The 23,336-nt window shown below is 40.2% G+C and overlaps 1 protein-coding gene across 2 annotated transcripts in view; it reads right to left on the bottom strand.

The window, feature by feature from the left end:
• Positions 1–23,336, bottom strand: part of DNA2 (DNA replication helicase/nuclease 2) — a 1,108,563-nt gene that overhangs the window by 800,443 nt on the left and 284,784 nt on the right. For both annotated transcript variants that reach the window (XM_044056952.1, XM_044056951.1), the window contains exons 7-8: positions 22,306–22,531; positions 6,680–6,797 (exon numbers count right to left, since the gene is read on the bottom strand). In XM_044056952.1, coding sequence (XP_043912887.1) covers positions 6,680–6,797; positions 22,306–22,531 — 344 coding nt within the window. The remainder of the gene's footprint in view (positions 1–6,679; positions 6,798–22,305; positions 22,532–23,336) is intronic.

Below are 23,336 nucleotides of genomic sequence, written 5' to 3'. Positions count from 1 at the left end.
ATATGTAGATGCTGTAGTCTGGCAGGCCACTTGTCTTGTATCCACTTTCCATTTAGATGAGCTCCCCAAGCAATGTCTGAGGCATCTGTCATTAGAATCTGACTCGCCTCTGGCCGGGTCACAGAGAGTCCCTTGTTTAGGTGACATTCCTGAGCCCACCACAAAAATTCCTTTTGAATGCAAGGTATTATTTGAATGACAGTGTCCAAATCCTGGCAGTGCTGTGTCCATACACTTTTTAGATACCATTGCAGCTTCCTCATATGCAGTTTGGCATTGGGAAGCACCAGAATACAAGATGCCATGAACCCTAAGGCTTGAAGGACTGTCCTTGCAGTCAGCCCGGACTGAAGAGATAGTTGATGGAAGTAACTGGAAAGATTCTTTTGTTTGTCCGGGGTTAAAAGGCCATCTGGGCTGCTGTATTCAGTCTCACACCCAGAAAGCACATGTCTTGAGAGGGTACTAGACTGGACTTTATTTCGTTCACAGAATACCCTAGGCATCTTAGCACTGCTATCACAAATTCCAAATGCTGTAAAGGTCTTCCTTTTCTTGAGCCAGAATCAGGCAGTCGTCCAAGTAAGGATAGATTTGAATTCCTTTTAGCCTGAAGTAAGCTATCACTGGAGCCAGAACCTTTGTGAATACTCTGGGCAGTAGATAAGCCAAAGGGCAATGCAGAGAACTGATAATGAGAATTTCCAGCTCGAAACGCAGATACTTCCTGCAACTTAGTCTGATAGGCACATGAAGGTAAGCTTCCTTGAGATCTAAAGTTACCATCCAGTGATCTTTGCCCAGCAGAGGTAAAAGCTGTTGTAACGTCAACATTTTGAACTTGGGAATGTCCAGATAAGTGTTGAGGATAGATAAATCCAAAATTGGTCTCCACGTGTTCCCCTTCTTCGGTACTAGGAACAGGCGAGAATAAAATCCTAGGCCCCTTTCTGGCACAGGAACTGGCTGAATGGCCCCTATTTGGAGCAACAGAGAAATTTGCTTGTGAGCCTCTTTTCTTTGTAGAGGAGGAATATCTGGCATGCCTTTGAAAGGAGGCAAGGTATGGAAATAAAACCTGTAACCGTGGTGAATGATATCCAAAACCCATCTGTCTTGGGTAATTAAATCCCAATTTTCTTTGAAAAGAGCCAGCCTTCCTCCCAAAGGTGCTGCCAGGCGAGAATGTACTGGCAGCTGAAAAGGTAGGTCATTGGGTCTGTTTACGAAAGGACTGACCCCTGCCCTCACCAGAAGTCCGAGCAGGTGAACTCCCTGTTCTAGGCCTAAAAGAACCTTGAGCTCTGCCCCTACCACGTCTAGACCTACCCCTAGACTGGGAATCATAAGCAGGATATGTCCATCCCTTAGTAGGCCAATTTCTACTAAACTTCGGAGGCTGCACCTGCAAAAAATCTTTAACAGTTTGCATAGACAGCCTTGTCCTCCATTTTCTTTAAAACTGCTTCCACAGGCGAACCAAACAACACATCAGACTGTAAAGGAGCATCCAAAATCCTTGTTTTAACATGCTCAGCTAAATTCTGATCCCTCAACCAGGCGTGCCTACGAAGAACAGAACCAGTGGCAGCCACCCTCGAGGAGGCCTGCACAGCATCAAAACCACACTGCAAGGAATGCTTACCCACCTGTTCAGACACATGAACTAAATCCTGCAACTCTTTACACTCAATACCTTCTGCCAGAGCATCCACCTTAGACTTCAATTGTGAAAGGAGATAATTCTGATATTTTAACATGTGAAACTGACAATTCAACGCCCTCATGGCTAAAGTGGAAGAAGTATACACTTTCTTTCCCCATCTAACCAAAGCCCTTGCCTCTTTATCAGGAGGAACAGGATTTTTAACAACAGAAGCCTTCACACCCTTAGGCCCCTGAGAGACAGTTTCGGGTCTGCCCTAGGACTCTTAAAAAGATACTTATGAGCTTCAGGCACCCTATAGTACCTATCCGGTTTAACTGGGGCAGGAGGCAAAGAATCAGGATTCAGGGAAGCCTCTGCAAAACATCTTCCACCACATTCAGAACAGGGGTATAGCTAAAGGCCTATGCTGGGGTAAAACAAGAATTCCCTAAGCCTCTTCCTGGAATCAGAGAAATCTTGACCTTCCCATTTAAAATGCTCCCTCATGGAATGCAGAGTCTCTGAAAATGAAAAATCCTCAGGAGGAGAAGCTGAAGGAGTAGAATCATCCACATCAGAATCAGAATAAGGAGGATACTCCTGCAAGTCTTCAGCCGAAGACTCTGAAGCCTCCGAACATTGCTCAAAACTCTCAAACTCAGGTTCCACCCTAGGCCTCTTATCAGGAGGGGGCATAGAACCTCTAATCATAGTAATCAAATCCTCTGCCATTTTAAGCATATGTTTCTTAGGCAAAGACCCTGAAGCAGTAGGAGAAACCCCCACTGAAGCTAAATTTGGCCTGCCTCTCAAAGAGGCCTTGGAAACAGAAGGTGAGGCTCTAACCACCTTAGGAAGAGAGGGAAGAACAGCCACCTGAGAAGCCCCTTCAGCCTGGCCTACTTCCTGAGAGGACATCCTGTAATAGTAAAGTCTCTCCCTGAGACTCCAAAGAAACTCCTGGCAGAACCTCCGGCTCCACTGAGCCTTCTAAAGAACCGACGTCCGGGACTGTCAGTTCTTCCACTCTAGGCTTTGCTGCTTTGTCCTTGCGCTTTTTGGCGAAGCGCCGGAGCATCCGACGGCATTTTATAATTACAACGCTTCCCAAAAACTAACCTGGCACAGTCTAACCTTCTCTTAATAGTGCGTTTGTTAAATCTAGCACAAGAGCGGCATCCAACAACGTCGTGCTCAGGCCCTAAACAAGGTATACACAAAGTATGGTAATCCCTATGAGGTATCTGTTTCCCACAAGAAATACAGTTATTCACTTTTTCTGACATCCGGTTAAATACTGAGGCAAGAAAAAACCAAAATATTCCCCAACGGGGTACTTAGCCAACTTTGATTCAGTCTGAAACTCTGACTTCAGAAACTTTCAGAACGCCAACCTGCACTCGCAAAACTGCTTCTGCATCGGACCATGCGGCAAAAAAGACTGAGGATATGACGTCGGTCATGCGCATTAGTACCCTGACGTAGTGACGTCAGTCTAATGCGCCTTGACCGACGTCAGCCATATACTTTGGTATTCGGGCCGACTGGGACAGCGGACTACCCAATAGTTAGGACTGCAGCAATGTGGAATGAAGAACATCTGAGAAAGCAAGTTTCTGGCCCATCACCTCCCTCCGATCTAAAAACAACCCATCTGAGGCGAAGTCTGAGCCGAGCTGTCCAGTGCCAAAGCTCCAAAACCCTCAGACGCCAACTTTTATTTATTTATTTATTTACATTTGTTGACCGGGCTAGTCCAGCTGGATACATTTCCATTTTCAGCAGAGGCCCGAGGAGAAAAGCTCCTCGAGAGTACAGAACAATATTTTACTTAAATCAAAAAATAAAACAATTCAAAGTTTAACAGGTGGAAGTACCATATAAAGTTAAGCTATTTTGTGCATGAAAGAACATATTGGAGTAAGTAGTTTAGTAAATAAGGAAATGTGTTCAGTTCAAAACACATTTGATTGTAGTATCTTATGTTAACTTCCCAGACCTGACAGGGATACTTCGGCTCTGAGACTCATATGGCTCTGAGGATGTCAAAGTCGGTCCACTCAGAACAACATTAAGATCCAAAGAAAGTGCTTTCTTCAGATCTGAACCAAATGGACTCAGAAGTCTCGGATCCAAGGACTGTAAAGCAACAAGCTGGATTAGAGAAGGAGCTGTAATGGGTGGAGTAGCAGATTATCGGGCTTCCTGACCCAAAGGGGTAAAAGCCATAAGAACTCCCACCTGAATTTGCACCGAGGGATTTCCTCATCACTGTCTCCACATTTGCTTCAGTGAGACTCGGAGGAATGAGGAGATGCTAGGGATGCAGATTTGGAGCGCCTTTCTAGAAAGGGAGAAGCACTCCGGATGGGACTGGATCCAGACAAGGAGAACAAGCAGTCCTGGGAAGAAGCTTCACATCCAAGGATGTAGGATCCAATATTGGTCTGGTAAAATCTGAAGATCGGACTGTTAACTAATTTTGAATCTGATCTTTTTTCTTTTTAGGGTCCGAGGAAGAAGAGGCTGAAGATTCAGAAGGTCTAGACCTTTTTACAGGATCTCTAGTCTTGTGCTTGGGGGCTTGACTGCCAGTAAAAGCCTCAGAGAATGAAGTTGGCAGCAAGCCTTTCAAAATCAATTTCTTCTGTCACCAGAGCTCAGGGGATTAAACCCACGACAGATGCTACATTCTTGTAAGTGATCTGGGCAGAAGCAGTACACACAAAGCTTATGAGAATCAGAAAAAAGCAATTTGTGGCCACACAGTCACACGTTTTAAATCCTGACTATACTTTTTCAAATATTCGGAGAAAGAGGAAACAAAAACAACAACTAAACTTTTTTTTAAAACTAGAAAGGAGAGAAATGCTAAATACAAGCAATGGTAATTTGAAGGGATACAAATATTTGTAATAGGAGAAAGAAATATACCATCTATGGTATTAAAGAGATACACAATGTGTGAAGGGATAGTGAAGGATAGGCTAGGCCTACCAACAATGATAGGAAATATGTACACTCTAAGGTGCATGCAAAGTAGAGATCAATACCGATAACCAAATAAATCTAAATCTAAAAATTAAACAGTTTTTAGAAGCTAATATGTTTAAATAAAAAAAAAAGACCTCTCCCACTCAACAACTCAAGAGCCGATGGAGATCATGTCTAGATGTGAAAGCGGCAAACGAGATCTGAGAGATGTTAGGGATTGGTGCATTATGGGTAGAGAAGGAGCTCGAGAGTTTTCTGGTGGCCACAAGCTAGTGTAACGGCAGAGTTGGATCAGAACCCATCAGTTGAAAAATGTATGAAAATTGACATCCGATTCAACGTTTTCTGCAAGCATGGCTGATAAATTCATATTACCTATGGTGCAGCGGTATCGTTGTTGCCTCACAGCAAGAGGTTCTCCCGTTTGATTCTCAGCTGAAACGCCTTCTGTGTGGAGTCTACATGCCATCCCCGCGGTCAAGTGGCATTCGAAAGACATGTGTGAATGGGCGTGCCTTCGTTGAAGGTTGGGCGTCGGGCTGGCACCTCAGCACCGTAAAGATCTACTGCCAATCACTAGCGGACCGGAGTTCCACTGTGGCAAGAACAACCACCTAAACTTTGGTGGTGTTTAATGCTTCAGTTCCCAGATGTGTATGGAAGTCTGTTACTCACGCTTCTCTAGGGCTTAATGACAACAGCCATGAGAAAGACTACGAAGAACTGGAAAAATGAAGTTATACTCCTTCATTTACAGAATGTATAATGCTGTGTTATAAAGAAATGTCTACTATTAAGATGAGAAACAAAATAATCACATAATATAATGACTAGATAAAAATGAACTCAAAAACAGATAGATATCTATGTTCTACAATCAGTTTATTGCTGTTTAATGAATTTAAATAACGTATACAGCAATAACTGATGCAAGCACTTGAGTAAATAGTTGTTATACTAATTGTGTTTATTTTTGTATATAGAGTTTCAGTGAAATATTAAAAAAAATAAAAACAAAAAAAAGCCTTAACATACCCCCCTCCCTTCACAGTAAGCTCTTCTGAATCTTAAGAGTGCCCTACCGCTATGGGTTTTCTGCTTGCAGGCCTCAGTACAGACAGCAGTCTCAGAGGCAGAACTACACAATAATGTGACAGTTTGGGGGGGGGGGGGGTTAATGCTAATTAGCCATGTGCTCCCTGCCAAAAATTTCCAGCTACTCCTAGTGCAAGTGGTACTGGTAAAGTTTCATGGTTTGAGGAAAAAGGGACTGATGTGAAAATAACTGTGGTCATCCATTCACTCCTATGGGACTACTCGTGGTACACTCAAGTTCAGTGAAGACATGAGACCGTGTGTGTGTTAGTGTGAGCATGTCTGTAAGAACATAAATGAAGTTTTGTGTGTGTGTATGTCTAGGGGGTGCCAATGACAATGATGCATAGGCCACTAGGCAGAACACACTACTGTCATCAGGTCTGACAGCACTAGTGTTAGTTAGGGTACGTTTCAAAGACATGCTTATGAGCTAATTTGTTTCTTGTTGTAGCCATAGCCATCTCTGAATTATGCTTTCTCACCATCATGGTAAACTGATCAACCTGTGGTAGACAATTATTGCAAATGGCAACTATTTTTCTGAAATCCAGGGTAGGTCTTGTTTCCAGAAAAAAAAAAACAGGAAGACTGGCTATTTTGTAATTTTTGCATTTTTCTGCAAGCTTTATAAACATTTCCAAAATATTTGTGGTAGTTGGGAATGGGCCCTACAACACCACATTTCTGATTCTCCCAACATTTTACTTATTCATAGTGTCGCAGTCCGACATGAAGACTCTGTGAACATTAAGTTTAAAAAGGTGCTAAGGTGCTAAAATGTGAATCTAGTTTGCAAAAAGCATTACATTTAATAAGCTATTTTGAAATAATATAGTTGCTGTAAAACACTAACACTGATTCTGTAGACAGCCAAAAGGGCATAATTTCTCTAGAAACTTGTGTGTTATGAGTTGCTGCTTAATTGCACTCCGAACATACCTCTCCTGTCCATATGGTTGCCTGGTACAGGATACATGTTCCCAGTTTTGAGGTAGATCAAAAATCCTGCTTCCGGATCTGCTCTGCGCTCCATGCTCAGTAGAACATACAAAATAAGCTGAAAAGACAAATCACCAGCTAATTTAACAGCAATCAGAGACTAAATACCAATGAAATACATTCAGATAATACAAAAAGCAAAGCCACTGTAACAACTCTAATCATGAAGTGATGATATTGCATTAAATATGATCAGTTTAATATAATGACACAGAAAACCTGCAGATGGACAGTGGCAGCCATTTTAAACTCTCAGTTTGGTTTAATGACTTTGTGTCAAACTGCCATAATAATTACAACACACACATTCCAAAACTTTCGCCAAGACACAACACTGTGGGTTAAGTAGTTTATAGCTAGGTCTGAACAAGCATAACAAATATAATTAGATATATTTATCTTCACTTAAACTGCCAGTGTGATAGGAGAACAAAATACTATAAATGAACATTTTAGCCAGTGGTAGCAGGTCTTGCGCTATCAACATTTTCAATTTTGGAATCTAGAGGTAAACAGTTAGCTTTGAAAGTTCCGGAATGGGCCTTCAAGGGTTCTCCTTCCTGAGTCCTAGGAAGAGCATAAAATGGAACCCCCTGGTTTGGTCCTTCTTTGGAAATGGCTCTAAGCAGCTACTGGATGAACCAGATGCACTTTGTCTCCCGACATGGGATGTATACCAGACATCTTCATATTTTTATCCGTGAGGTAGTATCTGCCACTCTCATTTGTCTTGTGTAATGCTTTTTGAATTTCTTAAATACTGGGTTACCCTGACTATCTTTCGAGAGGATACAATGGGTATGGACACACCTGGGTTGGAGGTTTGGATCATGGTGGTATAGAAGGTATGGCAGGAAGATTATCTGTGTAGTCATGGCTACTCCCTTGGGGGATGGGGTCTCCTTGCCACTTTTTTTTGTAGTTCATCTTTTTTTACTTTTCAGTATGCTTGCCTTTTCTTTGCTTGCAACAGAGTCCTCAGACTGATGGGCATTTCCTGTCATATTTTTGCACAGGGGAGTACAAAAGTTTCACTGACTACAAAGTATTCACCCTTTTCTCCATTTCATTGAATACTTCACTGGTGGTATTCACAAATATACATTTGTCAAGGAGTTAATTAAGGAGCTACACTTTTATACCTTAGGGTAGGGGCTGTAGCCTCAGCCAGGCATATCGCCTAATTACAGACCCCATACCTACCATAAATGCAGCATCCATAGCACCATAACCACATATAAGGTGCTTAGCCACCTAACTAATTGAGTGAAATTTGTGAATTTTGCCCGCAAATCCACATTAGGCACCTCCAGAGTTTTTCACTCATCTGGTCAAGGAGAGCAATCTGAAATGTGTCTGACAATTCTGAAGGCCAGAGTGGCAGCTATATAAACTATCGTTCCAAATAGTCAAGTACTCTGTTTTCTTATCAATGGGAAGAATAGTGGAAGCAGGAATACGTTTTCACTTCTATAGTGAATCCAAAGACTCCGCTGTTGGATTTGTCACAGGGTTGTAAAAAACACTTTTGGGACTCCTGGGCCCAACAAGTGCAGGTTGCTGGGTGGCAGACTATTTACAAGCATGTAAGAAGGCATCCTCTAGTTCATAGGTAGTTACTAGGCTATCAGCCCTGGGGCCTATATAAGTCTAGCCAAAAAGGTTCCCTGGCTTTTGCCACCCAAGAAAATTATTTTTCTGTCGAGCAGCGCGGCAGAAGTGATCTCCGAGGTGAATTTTCTATTTCCCATCCAGTCATCAAGATCTTTCTTAAAGAGGGCTGGATGAGGAGCTTTGCTTTGCTTGACATGAATGGGTAGTTTGTTCCAGAGTATGGGAAGTCTCTTGAGACAAGAATCTATCCTTCTAGCATGTTCTGTTTATTGTGGTGACAACGTTTAGGTTCCTGGAGTGTGTGGTACAGAGAGATTGGGATTTCTTTAAGTGGAGATTGGGATTTCTTTAAGTGTTGCATGTCCAACAGCTCTGGGTTTGACATAGCTTTGTATGTTAGGCAGAGATCGCCGGTGATTAGGCGATATGCGACAGAGTAGAGCTGGAGCTTTTTGAGACAGTATGTATATGGCATCTGTTTGAGGTCAGTAATCCTCTTAGTGAGGTATTTCTGTGTCCCTTTCAATTGTTGTAGGTGTCTTGTGAGATACATGTGAAACGGGGCACTGTACTCTATAATGGGTCTGATGAGGGATGAGTAGACAGGAACATACATACACACATACCCTGCATTTTTATCTTAGTTTTTATTGGCCCACAATCGGAAACAGTTTTGGGGTATGTGTAGAAACTTTCAATTAAATGCATATGTTCCTACTAAATATAATTTCTTTATAGGATATGTATTTAATGTAGTGTTAGTGATTTTAAATTTTACATAGCTGACAATGCACGCCGCACTTTAATTTGTGCATACCATTTTATTCAGTCATTGTTTGGATAGTCAGCGATTTAACTTCAGCGGATGAACTTTTTGCATACACACACACACATAAGGGTACTTACATTATTTTAAAAAGATAAGAATAAAAGTATTTGTAACACGCTTTGGTTACAAACACATATAGATGACTATATTTTAAATACGTTAGGGTTTTCTGTTCCGCTTTAACTACATTTTGCATTTACTCATGATGAATTGTCCGTTTTTTTGTTTCTAAAGGTTGGGCATTTTTTAGGGGAACTTTATAGGTTTTGAATGGAATACATATTACAATGCATTATATTTCTTTAAAGATTTTAAAGAAAGCAACAATGTATTGCATCATTGTAACCATACTATTTTACCAGCAGGAAATGACGATACTTTGTTTGAAAAGGTTTGGCATAGCCAAACGAAAGCGCTTACCTTAACCGTTATTTTACATTGTGAAGTCTTTTTATTATTTTGGGCATTACTGTTTATACCTTGAATTTGGATTTAATAAACTTTACTTCAGCCAGTTCGGATTGTTCGTTTTCCATTTATTGGTTTATCAGTGCTCTCATTGTCAAATATAATTTCTGTCTAGTCCAGTTATTGTATCTGGGAAATAATATACAAATTCTCTCAAAGTTCCCACTACTGAATTTGCATCTTCCACATTGAACATTTTTATACAGGTCTTCACAAATCTACCCACTTTTATTATATTTTTCCTTCTAGGTCCCCCGAAACATCCTCACTGTTCCAAATCAAGTTCCATTTTTCATGTCTAAGTAATATTCCCTGCTGAAAGACAATTGATTCTCCCAAAAATTTCTTAAGCTCCAAAACAGTTTTAGGTAGAATACAAATACATGCCAGCTTAATCCTCTTCCCTTGTCAGTAGCCCCTTACTACCACAAATCTGCCATTCGTTGTCTTTTTTTTTTTTCCTTCTTCTATCAGTATTAGAGCTCATCAAACAATTAGAATAAGTACTCCCCCCTTTTCCTTTGTCTATGAAATTCTGATGAATATTCATCCTGAAAGTCTTTCTTTATCAAATCTACATGCTCATTTCTTTCCAAATGTGTCTCCTTGTAGCACTGTTACTTGCACTCTGGATTTCTTAATATAATTCACTATTCTAACCTTTTTTCTATACCTGTGAAGCCCATTTACATTCCACAATAATGTGGTTAGTGCACCTATTAGGATAAGAAGTTATTATTCCCATGAACTACACATGACAGATTTGTTTTAATGTCTATTTCCAACTTGTGTGTTACATGCACCAATTAATGTTTGGTAAGCTGATCTTTTACACAGTTGTTCCTCGTCATCTCCATTTGAATCTATGTCTCATTTTTCAAAACTTTTTGTTTTAATGAAAACCCTCAAAAACACTCCACAGAACACCTCTATAAACTATTAACTTAAAACACACAAAACTATGCACATCTTCAAATGAAATTTAACCCTCCTGACAGAAGTAACTGTCTTAGGTCAGCAACATTACCTAACCTAAAAGTATGCTGGTCCATGTTAAGTGCACATTATAACCTGTGCTTCTACTTACATTACTTGCGGTCTTTTCTCATCTCTATTCCCCTCCCAGAGAAGAACAGCTTGAATGCTTTCAGAAAGCATTAACTTTTAGCCTTACAAAAAAATGCACTGGCTATCTTTAAATAAGAATTAATTATACACTGTTCTAGCAAATGCAATGAAGTATTAAGGTATCAGGAAAGCTTCTCTCTCATTCATGGATTTATTGCCTGCACCTTTAGTCAGCTCGTCTCCACATAAAACATACCAGAATGCATGACTGCCCTCAGCTTCAGACTTCTCAACTCACACTGAACACTTGCTAAAGAAAAACTTCTCATTGCATTTATAATGTTATTTTCTATTTTTCAAACTAGCATGCTTCCATACAAAAAAAAAAACTTGTTTTCAGATTTGGCAAAGGCATTAATCCAGACATCCACTTAAACAAAACAGAAACCATCTCAGCACTATATACATCATAATCAATGCACTTTTACACACCACTCCCACTCAAACAGCCGAAGAGTACAGCATATTAACTTAAACATGCTTTTGTCCGGTCTATCTTTTTACATTATAATGCCTACATTTCTTAACACTAAAAAGTAGTTGTTTACTTTAGTATCTTTATTTCACATATCACTGAAAAGACTCACCCCCTCAATTCAGATACTCCTGACTACACTACATAGTACACAAATCTGCTGTACTATACAGCATGTAATTTATATCAAGAAATGTTTTATGCAAACACGGTTAAGAACAAAAATTGTTTTATTTAGTTACTTTTTTCTTTTTAATGTCCTTCCATTTATAACTTGGAGTATACAATTTCAGCCCCCCCCCCCCACAAGTTTAACAAAGTCAACAAAGTCCAATCTTTCTCAGCCACTTTTTCTTGTAAAACCATATTTTACAAATGTGATTGTTTTACAGTTTCCAACTCTCAACACCATCCTCTGGTTCAAAGGCCAAGGTACTCCCAATTATTCTAGTCAACTCTTGTACCCCCCCCAGTCTCTCAGGCATTTTCTTTTGGAACAGTGGAAAAGGTTTTACTGGCAAAGTCACTCTATGAGCTTTATAATAAGAAGAATGAGAAGTGCAGTCCATTTTTGTTTGATGGCTCACTTTTTGTTGGACAAACTTTTGTATTTCCTTCTCAGCCTCTTTTGCATCAAAAATGCTTTTGATCCTTCAGTAAAAAAAAAAAATATTCTGAACACTGTTGGATACAGCAGCTTGGATCACACACCTGCCACTCAACATTCCTTAATTGCTGGAATACAGTTTGTTTCTCTTCTGCCTGGTGTGCACTTTTTTCCACAAACACTCCACTGTCTCAAATTTTTAACATGTTGCCCTTCTGCCACAGTTTTGCCAAGATCAACTCTTTTGGGTGGTATGATTGCATGTCTACTAATACAGGTCTTGTCTGCTGTCTCATGGTCAGCTTTGGAACACACTCACTAAGCCCTTTCAATTAACAAATCCTGCTGTGGAATACCAGTCCTGTTGCTTATGTTTTCATAAAATTAATGAAGTTTGCTGCTCCTAACTTCTTTGGTACAGCAGAAAATCTCACATTTTCTATGTGCGCTGTCCTAAAACTCTGTTTCAAACAGTTGCTCTTGAGAAGTCTCATACTCAGCCAGCTTTTTATTCATTTTAGCCACTGATTTTTGCAGTTTTATTAGTTCATCTGAATAAAAAGCCAAAAGACATTACTATTGCTTCATCTGAACAGCAGTTTAAAGCTTCTTCTATTTTCCAGCCTTTTGTTACTTCAGTTGATATACTCCTTCAATGTTTCATTTACTTTAATCAGATCTGAATACATTTGATTTATTTTTCCTCTAAACCACTGGAAGACATCTCTTGTACCAATGCTGCCCAATTCTTCACAGTCAGCATCTTCTCTTCACCTTTTTTAGAGGATTTTCTTTCAAGATCTCTGTGGTGATGTGAGATATTGCCAGCTATTCCCAGAGAAGTAGGGCATTGGATGTGTAACATATGCCACCATAGCTAGCTGGCGTTTTGTAAAGAATTATATGTCATTTGTACATCAAATTGATTTGTACAGATGCTTGTGTTGCAAATATATTTGTAAAGCTGCTTGTGTTAAAAATTAACAAATAGTGTGTCCTGCTGGACAGAAAAAGAAATACACTTGTATGTCAAGACTGTATTACAACTATTGAATTAATATATTGTGGCAGAGGATACTGGAAGAGAAGAGGTTAACCTCAGTCCAGCCAAACTTTGAAAAATAGTTTGAAATTAAATTGTTAGGCCATAAAGATTGTATTTTACATGACTGCAGTCACAGATGAAACGTCTGTGAAAACAAGGACTAGGAATCTTTGTTGTACTGTCCATAGCAGTAAAATCATTGCTACCTTGGAAGAGTGGAAGTGTTGAAATGGTTTTATGGCTTCCAGATGCTATACCATATCTTAGCAAAGCTCATTCTGTGTGTAAATACATACATGCGAGATTCTGGTTCAGTTTCTAGTAAAAGGGGGTAGTATAGGAACCAGATGTCAGATGACCGGGTGCATGTGACGTCATTCTGTAATCTAGAACAAAAATTATACTTTAATACTAGATGAGACTGAAAGTCTCACCTACTTCATATTGCCTTGCTCTAGTAAATGACCAGGGAGTAGTAATTCTTTAGATCAGTCAGGCAAATATAGTAAGATTAGTTAAACACTGTTTTTCTGTATCTGTGTGAATCTATTCATCTGTGATATTGTAATATTTCCTGTTATTAAAACTCTTTTTTTATTGTAAACAGATATTCAGTATTTTCATGTTCTTTTATTATTTATTATTAAATATATTTAAACTTTTCATTGTGTCTGGTCCTTTAGAGAATATTTTAAACTGAGAGTACTTACATCTATTTGATGACTCTGTGGCCAATCCTGAAAGCCTTACTGCATTAATCAAACACTATAATTTGCATTAAAAAGAAATGCAATTATCATAAAGTTCCAGGACTTCTTTACCTAATGTTGTCAAACTTCATTTTATTCTTGACAGAGCTATCTAAAATCTTGTGTGGAGTCATGGAAGAATATTTCTGAGCACCATCGAACCAAAGGATGCTCTTCCTCCAGAGACCAAATCCAATCTGCAATGAGTAATAAAAATATGGGGAGAAGCCCAAGTAGATGCTGCACAAACATCCATCGAAGCACCAGACTGGAAAACTGCTAAGGTGGCTACAGATCTTGTAGAGTGTGCTTTCACGGGCCTAGGCAAGGTTAATTTATTTTTATCATCAATAAATGAAACGCAACCTTTCAGCCATTTAGCCAGAGTTACCTTGCTGACTGGCTTACCAAATTTTGCACTGAAAAAGGAAACAAATAGTTGATTTGATTTTCGAATGTCTTTTATTCTGTGAAGACAAACATATTGTCAATGAAAATCAAGTAAATGTAAGGAATATTCCCCTTTGTTGAAAAAATTTGGAAAGAAAACTTGTAAATTGATTGATTGATATTAGTCTCTGAGACTACCTTAGGTAGAAAGGAGGGTTTTGCTCTTAAAGAAACTCTATCCTTGTGGAAAATCAGATAAGGGGGTTTGGACGACAAGGCCTGAATCTCTGAAATTCTTCTGGCACAAGTAATTGCAACCAAAAACAGTGTCTTCCAACTTAAAAACATCAGATCACATTCCACAGAGCGCTCAAAGGGGGAATGTATTATGGCCGCAACACTAAGTCTAGATCCCAAGGGGGTGCCGGATCTTTGAAAAGGTGTTTTAACAAAAGTGTGCCTCTTAAGAATGATATTACAAAGTCTATGAGAGGCTAGAGAACATTCTTCCAAACCATTGTGGAAACTAGAAATGGCAGCTAATTGTAATAATGGTAGAAGAGGAAGCTCCAGCATGGAAGACAGAGGCTAAAAAGTCTAAAATATGCTCTAGAGAAGCCGAAAAAGGATTAATATGTTTTTCATGGGCCCACACGGTAAATCTCTTCCATCTGCTAGAGTATAGTTTATGAGAGAAGGTTTCTGAGCTGACAAAGAATGTAGCATACTGGGGAAGAAATATTAGGATATCTGGCAACTAATGGAACTGGAGGAACCACGCTGACAGCTTGAGGTTAAAAATGTCTGAACAAGTCCGTCTGGATAGGACAGAAGTTCTGAAACTGGGTCCAGAATCCAGGGTTGTCAAATCAGATAAGGCCAAAGGAAGGGGAACCGAATCTGTCAAGGCCAAAAGGGTGCAATGAAGATTACTGTGCTTTTCAACCTTAGTGCTTTCTGTAATAAGCATTTCAGAATTAGAGGTATCAGGGTAAATGCATACAGGAGACCATGGGGCCAACTGTGGATGACAGCATCCCTGGGTGACTTCCCTGGAGGGGGAATCAGGGCAAAGTAATTGCTGTACTTGTTTAGGGGACAGGCAAACAAGTCACAGCAAGGTCGACCCTATTGACAGATCATTTTCACCACTTTTGGAATGAGAAACCACTCGTGAGGCTGAAGGATACGTCTGCTCAGCTTGTCTGCAATCACACTAGATCTCCCTGGAATTTATGTTGCTATTAGAAAGCAGTTGGAAGAGATCACCCACTGCCGCACTCTGATGACTTGGTTCCTCCCTGCTTGTTGATGTATCAGACTACTTCCATATTGTCCGTTTGAAATGCAATTGTTACCTGAGGAAGAGCTGTCTGAAAGGCCTGCAACACTAGAAGCACAGCTCTTATCTCCAGGATACAGATGTGCAACTTGGCCTCTAATAGAGAGCAAGCGCTTTGGACAGTCTTGCTCAGAAAATGCCCCCCCAGCTTGTGTGAGCTGTAGTAATGGCAGAGTTGGTTCCAATATTGGAACCAAACCCATCTGTCAAGGATAAAATTAAGATTGACAACATCGGATTATTAATTTCACTCAGTATAATTGGGTACCCTTGTATGAGGCTTAGAGTAGCTGGCTTTCGAGCGCCTGGTGACAGTGCAACTATTATACAGTCTGGTCAGAAGGGGGCATAGCTAGCAAATCTGTGCCAGCCTGTGTGTGTGTGTGTGTGTGTGTGTGTGTGTGTGTGTGTGTGTGTGTGTGTGTGGGCACGGGTGTGTGAGAGAAAATCAAATCTCAAAGAATGTGTGTGCATGTGTCAGCTGCTTGGCACAGGGACACAGAGCACTGGTTTCACAGAGAGAGTGATGCAGGACTTGACTTGGACACTCGGATGAGGACTCAACTCTACAGCTGTGCCAGTGGGGAGTCTTACTGGAGACCTGGAGAAAGAGAGAAACCCAGACCCAAGACTGAGTGTGTTCCCTATGTGCTCTTAAGTAAAATTGTACCTGATGCAGAGAGCTGCATCTGGAAAGATTGCATCTAGTTTTGTTCCAAGTGAACATCCCTCTCCAGTATCGGTGGTGAGGATTCAGGCTCCCTGATTACTGGTCCACAGAGGGGATGTCACACTAAGTTTTTTCTTTCTGTCATCCAGACAGTGTACTTACTAGCCAGTAAATGAATTTTACTAAAGCTGGCATAATTACAAACCCTCATCCATCTCTCAGTTTCTTTGTTCATACTTGGAGAAATTAAATTAAGCTGTTGGTCACTGCAGTCATCTTGGTAGTCCAGCAAGTTCCACTTTTTAAGCATACTGATCTTGATAAACAAGCTTTGGGTTAAAAAGGAAACAGCACAAACCGCAACAGCTCTGTAAGAAATATGCTAGTCTCACACATTACTGCCTAATGCAAGACTTTGTTTAAAAAAAATCATTAACAACATCACTCTTATAACAACAGCCTGACATACAATTTCAATCTAACACAGATTCGTGCTTTTATATTTTTGCTAGTCACATTACTGTTTCATGTCCCATCACAATGAAATTGAATCAATAAAATGAGACTGTGTGTGTTGGCCCTAAACACTTGTACAGCCCACCATAACCAAAAGTCCAAAAACACTTGCGTTTCAGCAGTTTTTGGCACTCAATCAGAACTTTCAAATGAAAAACAAAATATGATTGAAATGTGTGAGTGGCAGTAAAGAACCAAAGAGCAGAAGAGATGGAACACCCTTTCAAGTCTAGCTCAGGACATCACAATGTGTGACAGTTGGAGGCACATCTGCCCCCATTTGCCAGAGCACTGGAGAAAATTCAAAACTCTAACAAGTATATAAGAACAAATTCCAAAAGCTACCCACTGCAATAGTCCGCAATTAAGCCACAGCTAACATCTACTCATCATATATGCATATCTGGAAGAAGTGCCTTCTGCAGTGGATGACTGGATTTCCACCAAAGATATCCCCAGCTCATCACAATTCAGAATTTTCTCAAATTCCTACATTAAAAAACAATTACACCCCAGGTGAGCACATCATTGTTTAAGACACCAAACTAGGACGATGCACAGAATCCTCCACTATCACTCCCCAATGGTCAGTGCCCATTTCCTCTTTTGGAGATCCTTGGCCAGGTTCTGAGAAGACTGACCAGTCAGAATGTCATATGGATGGAGACTGCCAGAATAATCTTGCTTAAGCTCACCCACTAAGGATGAGAACCTAGGTCTTGCACATCCTCCATCAAAATACCTTCGTGAACCTAGGCTGTGCACATCCACCAAATACCTTCTTCAGCCTAGGCTGTGCACATCCACCAAATATCTTCTTGACCCGGCAGCTCAAATCACAGCAAGCAGCACAAGTGAGGTCAGGTGGCTTTCCCAGAAACTGTTTCCATAGAGACTGGAACTTGAACCTGCAAGATGCACAGTTAAGAGACCAGATCTCTCAGTGGCTATTTTGCCCACCCTGCCAATTCTTAAACTCCTTAACAGGCAATAAAGAAAGATGCACATGCAGGGATCCATTTTACTCCAATATTATCCCTCACATCTATGCCTTGGGATACTAGGTAAACATAATATCTGTAATACACCAATGCACTCTCCAGGTGGCTGCTGAAGGGATGCCTGTTATAACTACTAGTAAATGGCAAATAGGTTCAAGCCCCACCCCTTGCAAAGCAAGAAGTTCTTGTGACTCATAAGGAATGCAAGGCCACCTCATGAACAGAATATGCATAATGAATTTCTAAACAAAGTCTGGCATTATTTCCCTTTTCTACACCTGTCAATCCAGAAATAATGTAGTGTCACATGAACTCTCATCACTGATCCCTGCAATGGGCACCCCCCACAGCTAACATAAGCAAGATGTTGATGAAGGCCACAAAAGCTTCTCTCTATACTTGTTGCAGATGGCCGATCTGAAGCACTGGCAATTCCCATAATGCTTCATATCATGCTTATTTTCCATGCATTACAGACAATGTCAGTGAGGATTCCCTGGCTAGTGACCTAATGACTGCAGGAACACTAGGAAGGTTTTGGTAGGTTAGTAGGATCACTATCCAAAATATGTGAGCAGAAGAAAACAACTGAGTTGAAAACTGCATAGCACTGGGGATGTAAAAGTATCTCACATCACTTTGCGTCTGTGCTAAGGTAGGAATATCAGAAAAAAATCCAAACAGCTACCCACTTAAGTCCTGCAAAGTGAAATCGTAAGATGATAATTCTGAAAAATAAACCGGCACCTTCAGAGTTAATATCCCGCAATGCAAAGTCATCACCCAAGAAGTCTGGCTTATTAAGGAAGAGTTCTGGTGTTTTATATCATGTTCTTAAACCAAAAAAAAAAAAAAAATAAAAAATTAAAAATACTGTGCCCTTACTGGTGAGTTGGCAGATGCTGTAGTACCTTACTTTTTTAGCAGCTGCAAGATTAAGTTCACAGTTACATGCAACTGAGCACTGCTGGTGTAATAATACGTTCACCTTACAAGAATGTTTTCTTCAACAGTCAGAATGCCAAGTCACATGGTTCTACACTTGAAATGATTAACTTTTCTGGAATGCTCTGTATTTTTCCTCTGTGACCTGCTTTTACTATTGAATACTTTATTGCTTTATAATAAAGTTCTTTCTGGAAGTTGGACAATTCCTGGAATGCTGAAAGTTGGGGGTACATTGCAATGCTTCACAGCAGTCTATTTTCCTCTTTTCTAATCCACTTAGCATATCTATAGTGGGAAGCAGAAATAAGGTCTCAATTTTAATGAAGCATGATAGCTTTCCTTTTCCAAGAAAGGACACAGTCCTCATCCAAGCATGGTTCCTTAAAAACAGCTGCAACAGCAGACCATAACTACATACCCATAGCATCAACGGTGTTATGGTGCTACCTGACAGCCTGTCATGTCTGCAGGGGATATCCGCTTCAAAAACGTATTCCTGATGCCAGTTGGCATCATGGTGGGAGCAGCTCTTTCGAAGCCACAGACACCTGCAGCCCTCACTTTTACTTTGGTGCGAATTAGTCTGCAAGGGGCACAAAATCAGATATGTGGTCTAAGCGAGCTGCTAGTTTAGCTAACACCCATCCATAAACAAACTTTTTTGAAAATGTTTTTCTTTGCTTAAATTCCAATTATTTCAGACAGTATGTCTCCTTTGACAGAAACCTAGCAAGTTACGCCAAGGATAACCATAAGGCCTTTTACAGCTACGTATGTAACCTAAAGGGCAAGAACCAGGCATGTGCAGAACTAGTGGCCAACAGTATCATACACACTGACCCCACAGAGAGAGCAAACCTGGTAGCAGATAGGTTTGGCGAACATTTCACACCTTTATCCCCTCTAACTTAGAATAAACCCTCCCCAACCTTCCCCTCCACCTTATATATCTGAAGAGCAGATCGTAAAAGCCCTTTCCAAGGCAAAGAACACGGCCTCTGTGGGACCAGATAACATCCTAGGCTGTACTCTAAACAGGATAAAACATGAACTAGCATCACCACTAAGCACCCTTTTCAATTGCAGCCTAACCACAGGATTTGTTTCTGCAGAATGGAGAACAGCTACAGTTATTCCCCTCCACAAAGGTGGCCTAGCAACAGACCCATAAGCCTGACCAGCCTCATCTGTAAGGCCAATGAATGCATCATTTTGGACCTCATAAATAATGACATAGATGACCTCCAAACCCTGGATTCTACCCAATTCAGCTTCGTGACGGGCAGATCCTGCCTGTTAAATATGGTGGATTTCTTTGAAAGTGTGACCAAGGCCACTGATGAGGGCAAATCTGTGCACACAACATACCTCGACTTGGTAAAGGCTTTCAACACAATCCCACATTCAGGCATAACCAATAAACTTGGCAAACTGAATGTAAACCCCTTCAATGTAAGATGGATTGCCAGCAGGCTCACAAACTGGACACACACTATCAAAGTGGGTGACTCCACATCAGCCAGCAGACCTGTTACCAGCGGGGTGTCACAGGGGTCAGTGCTGGGCCCATAATGTTTGGTATATATTTCTCAGAAGTTCAGATCAAAACTAAAAAGTTGTAGCTGCCAAAGTGTGCAGACTACGGCAAATTAGGTGCAATCATTGAATCCACAAATGATGTCAGTATACTACAGGAGGGTCTCACACAGACCAACGACTGCTGCAATAGTCACAGTCTCAAATAAAAAGCAAAGAAATGCATCATCATTCCCTTCGGCACAAACAATGTCCCTTCACACTATCAAATCAATATCCTACTCACCCATGAAGTGCTAAAGGACCTGGGATGACAGGCTGACTGCTATCTTAACTTCAACCACCACGTATCTACTGTTGTAAGGAAAGCTTTCCACGTAGCTCACTTCATTAGTAAAGGCATCTCCTCAACAGCAAAAGAAGTTATAATCCCCACCCCACTATATTCAGCACTTATCTGGCCCATAACTGAGTAGAACGTCCCATTTGTTACGTACCATACTAAGCACCTGCAGAAATTAAAGAGACCTCAGAAGTATCTACCAAAGAAGATCAAGGGTCGCCAGCATATGCCTTATACGGACGAACTAAAGTCCATGTCACTATACTCCATATCATATAGACTTTGTAGGGAGGACTTATGACTGGCCTACAGAGTAACCCAAGACCCAAACCAAATGAGCTTACTGCATAACCGTAAATCAAATGGGTCTAGGGCTACCCGCTCTAGGGACTTAAATATGGCCTGCGACTTAAATAGAACATGTTGGAGGGACAGATTTATCTTCCAGCATCTGCCACATCTTTGGAACAGGCTACTAATTCATGTGAAACAGAGCACCTCAAGAGGAACCTGAATGAGTGGATGGGGCACCGTGGATTCTTACTGGGGACAGTACCACCAATCCTCCTGGACATGGGCAGTCATCACTAATTATAATCTAGGGTACTGACCAGTACTTCTACAGTATTACATTGGGTTGAAACAGTTGGGCTTGAAAATAACCTCCAGGTTGGTAGCCTAGTAATCTCCTATGATCCTAAAAATGACTGCATTCCACTGTTAGACAAATAATGGTGTGCTTCACGCATTTCATATACAGCCACATACAACTCAATTGGAATTACAGTACTGAGGAAATGTAATTTATTTAAAACATAACAATACAATGTTTCACATTTGATTGTGCCGCGCATCCTATATGCAGTATTTAAGTTGAAATATGCAACTGGACAGTTAGAATAAGGCAAATATTACTTCACATTTTCCTAAATATGCCAGGTTGCAACTTTTAAAGTACAAAGGAATAAGAGCTACAAGCTCTCCAACTCCTATTACACGATACGTGGCTATTAGTATTCAGACCCATGCATGCTGACGGGACTCTCAATCAGTGTGCCCATTTGGAAATTGAGCATATCCCAATGGAAAGATGTCTGGTGACTCAAATCTTCTCAGGCAGCCAGCTTTAGAGTAGGAATACACCCCTTTTAGTTCAGCAATGAACACTTTTACATGGGACAAGGCAAAAATATAGGAAATACAAGACACATTCTGGACAGTTAAAACTTACGATTACCAGCAATACAATCAATCGTACTGTCAGAAACAATACCAATAAACTGCTCAGACTTTCGTAGAACATCCATGATTTTTCTTACATTTTTGCAGCGTCCCAAATAAGACTATTTTCTAGCAAATCACAGATGATTTTTGTAAGTCAATAATGCCTGAAATTAGATTTTCTTAAAAAGATCCAGATAGAGAGACAGACAACTCATGCCTTTCTTGCCCACTTTTCTCCTGTGTTGTACTGCTATGGTGTGTAAATGTACTGACATAGGTAAGTATGCACAGTACATCAGTATGCAGGCCACGAAGGGAAATAACACTGAAGTGTCATTACAAAAGGAGATTTAAGAAAGGTAAGCAATTTCTTTCTTAAACAATCTCATTGTATAATAGCAATAATCCACTCCTGAGCACAGGTATCACAGCATTTACCCATGTACGGCTTTGTTTAATCACTCAGGCTTCTCCCTCATGATCACACCACACTAATCATGGGTAACTCCTGTTAATACCACACACAATCATGGATTATTGCTTAACTATAGAATGGATGAGTTAACTGTAAATAATGCAATCTTGAAAATACTGAATTAGAAATGAGGAAGCAAAGCCCATTTAAGCACAATTGTCAACTTCAGTTTCTGCAAACCTTACAGCAAAAGTGCAGTTACCAACCTGACTCCGATGTTCAATTGAGTTTGTCTCTCTGCCTGTTTTTAGCTCAAGAGGCATAACAATTGTCTGAGGCTTTGGCCTACGATGAATTTTTACACTGGCTGTGACATCAATCTTTCCTTTTAAGCCAAATCTTGGGGACCAGATGTTTTCTTCAATATCCACAAAATCTGTCACTGTGACACTACATGCCTTCTCGGTTTTATTCAAATTTCCATCACTAGGCCTAAATAAAAGAATAAACAAAATAAGTAAACTATTGCTGGAGCAAACAGTTTAACTGTTAGTTCAACTAAACACAATACATACAGAAGAAAGCTTGTAAAATGTCTGCATGTGCTGTAATTCAAAAGGAAGGAAGGCTACCCACCTTTCTAATCTCACCCATGCATAATGATCTCAAACTTGTATTCTCTTACAACAATGTTAGCATTTAAACAATGCATAGAAGATTGGGTTGATCCACTGGTAGACAGCAAGATCCAGCATTTAATTTTTTTTTGTTTTGTTAACTAGTTAAGTGAACTGGTCCAAAGACACTTTTCAGCCATGAACTAGGTAAGAAGGCATGTAAAATTAAGCAATTGCAAGAAACAATGAATAATTAATAAAAATAACCACAAAATAATGCTGCAAATATTCAGCATCTGAACCACTATCAAACAGCAGTGGTTCAAAACTTACATCATCTGTACAAAGAATCAACACATAAGGCAACAATCAGAAAAACATGTATACAGAAAAATAATTTCATCTTTTCTAACAGACTGACACGGATCAGTAAAATAAGTATCATCATACAGATCTAAACTGGTACAAGCAAACAAAGTACTACGCACTGCTGCACCCATCACACACAATTCAAAGCAGACATATAGACCCACATATGCTGAAGCACTTAAATGTAACCTTCTTAAACCACAGATACCTCCTAGATGAAGTACACATAACAAATACCCTCAGCAGCCTCAAATGCACTCTTTCAAAACACCCCCCACATCAACACAGAGCCACATCTCACACAGACTCGA

This window comes from Protopterus annectens, chromosome 14.part0, assembly GCF_019279795.1.
Source record: "Protopterus annectens isolate FY-2018-M chromosome 14.part0, PAN1.0, whole genome shotgun sequence".
In the NCBI taxonomy this organism is placed as follows: domain Eukaryota; kingdom Metazoa; phylum Chordata; order Ceratodontiformes; family Protopteridae; genus Protopterus; species Protopterus annectens.
The sequence above is the reverse complement of the archived record's forward strand: the minus strand, read 5'-3'. Positions and strand labels throughout refer to the sequence as shown.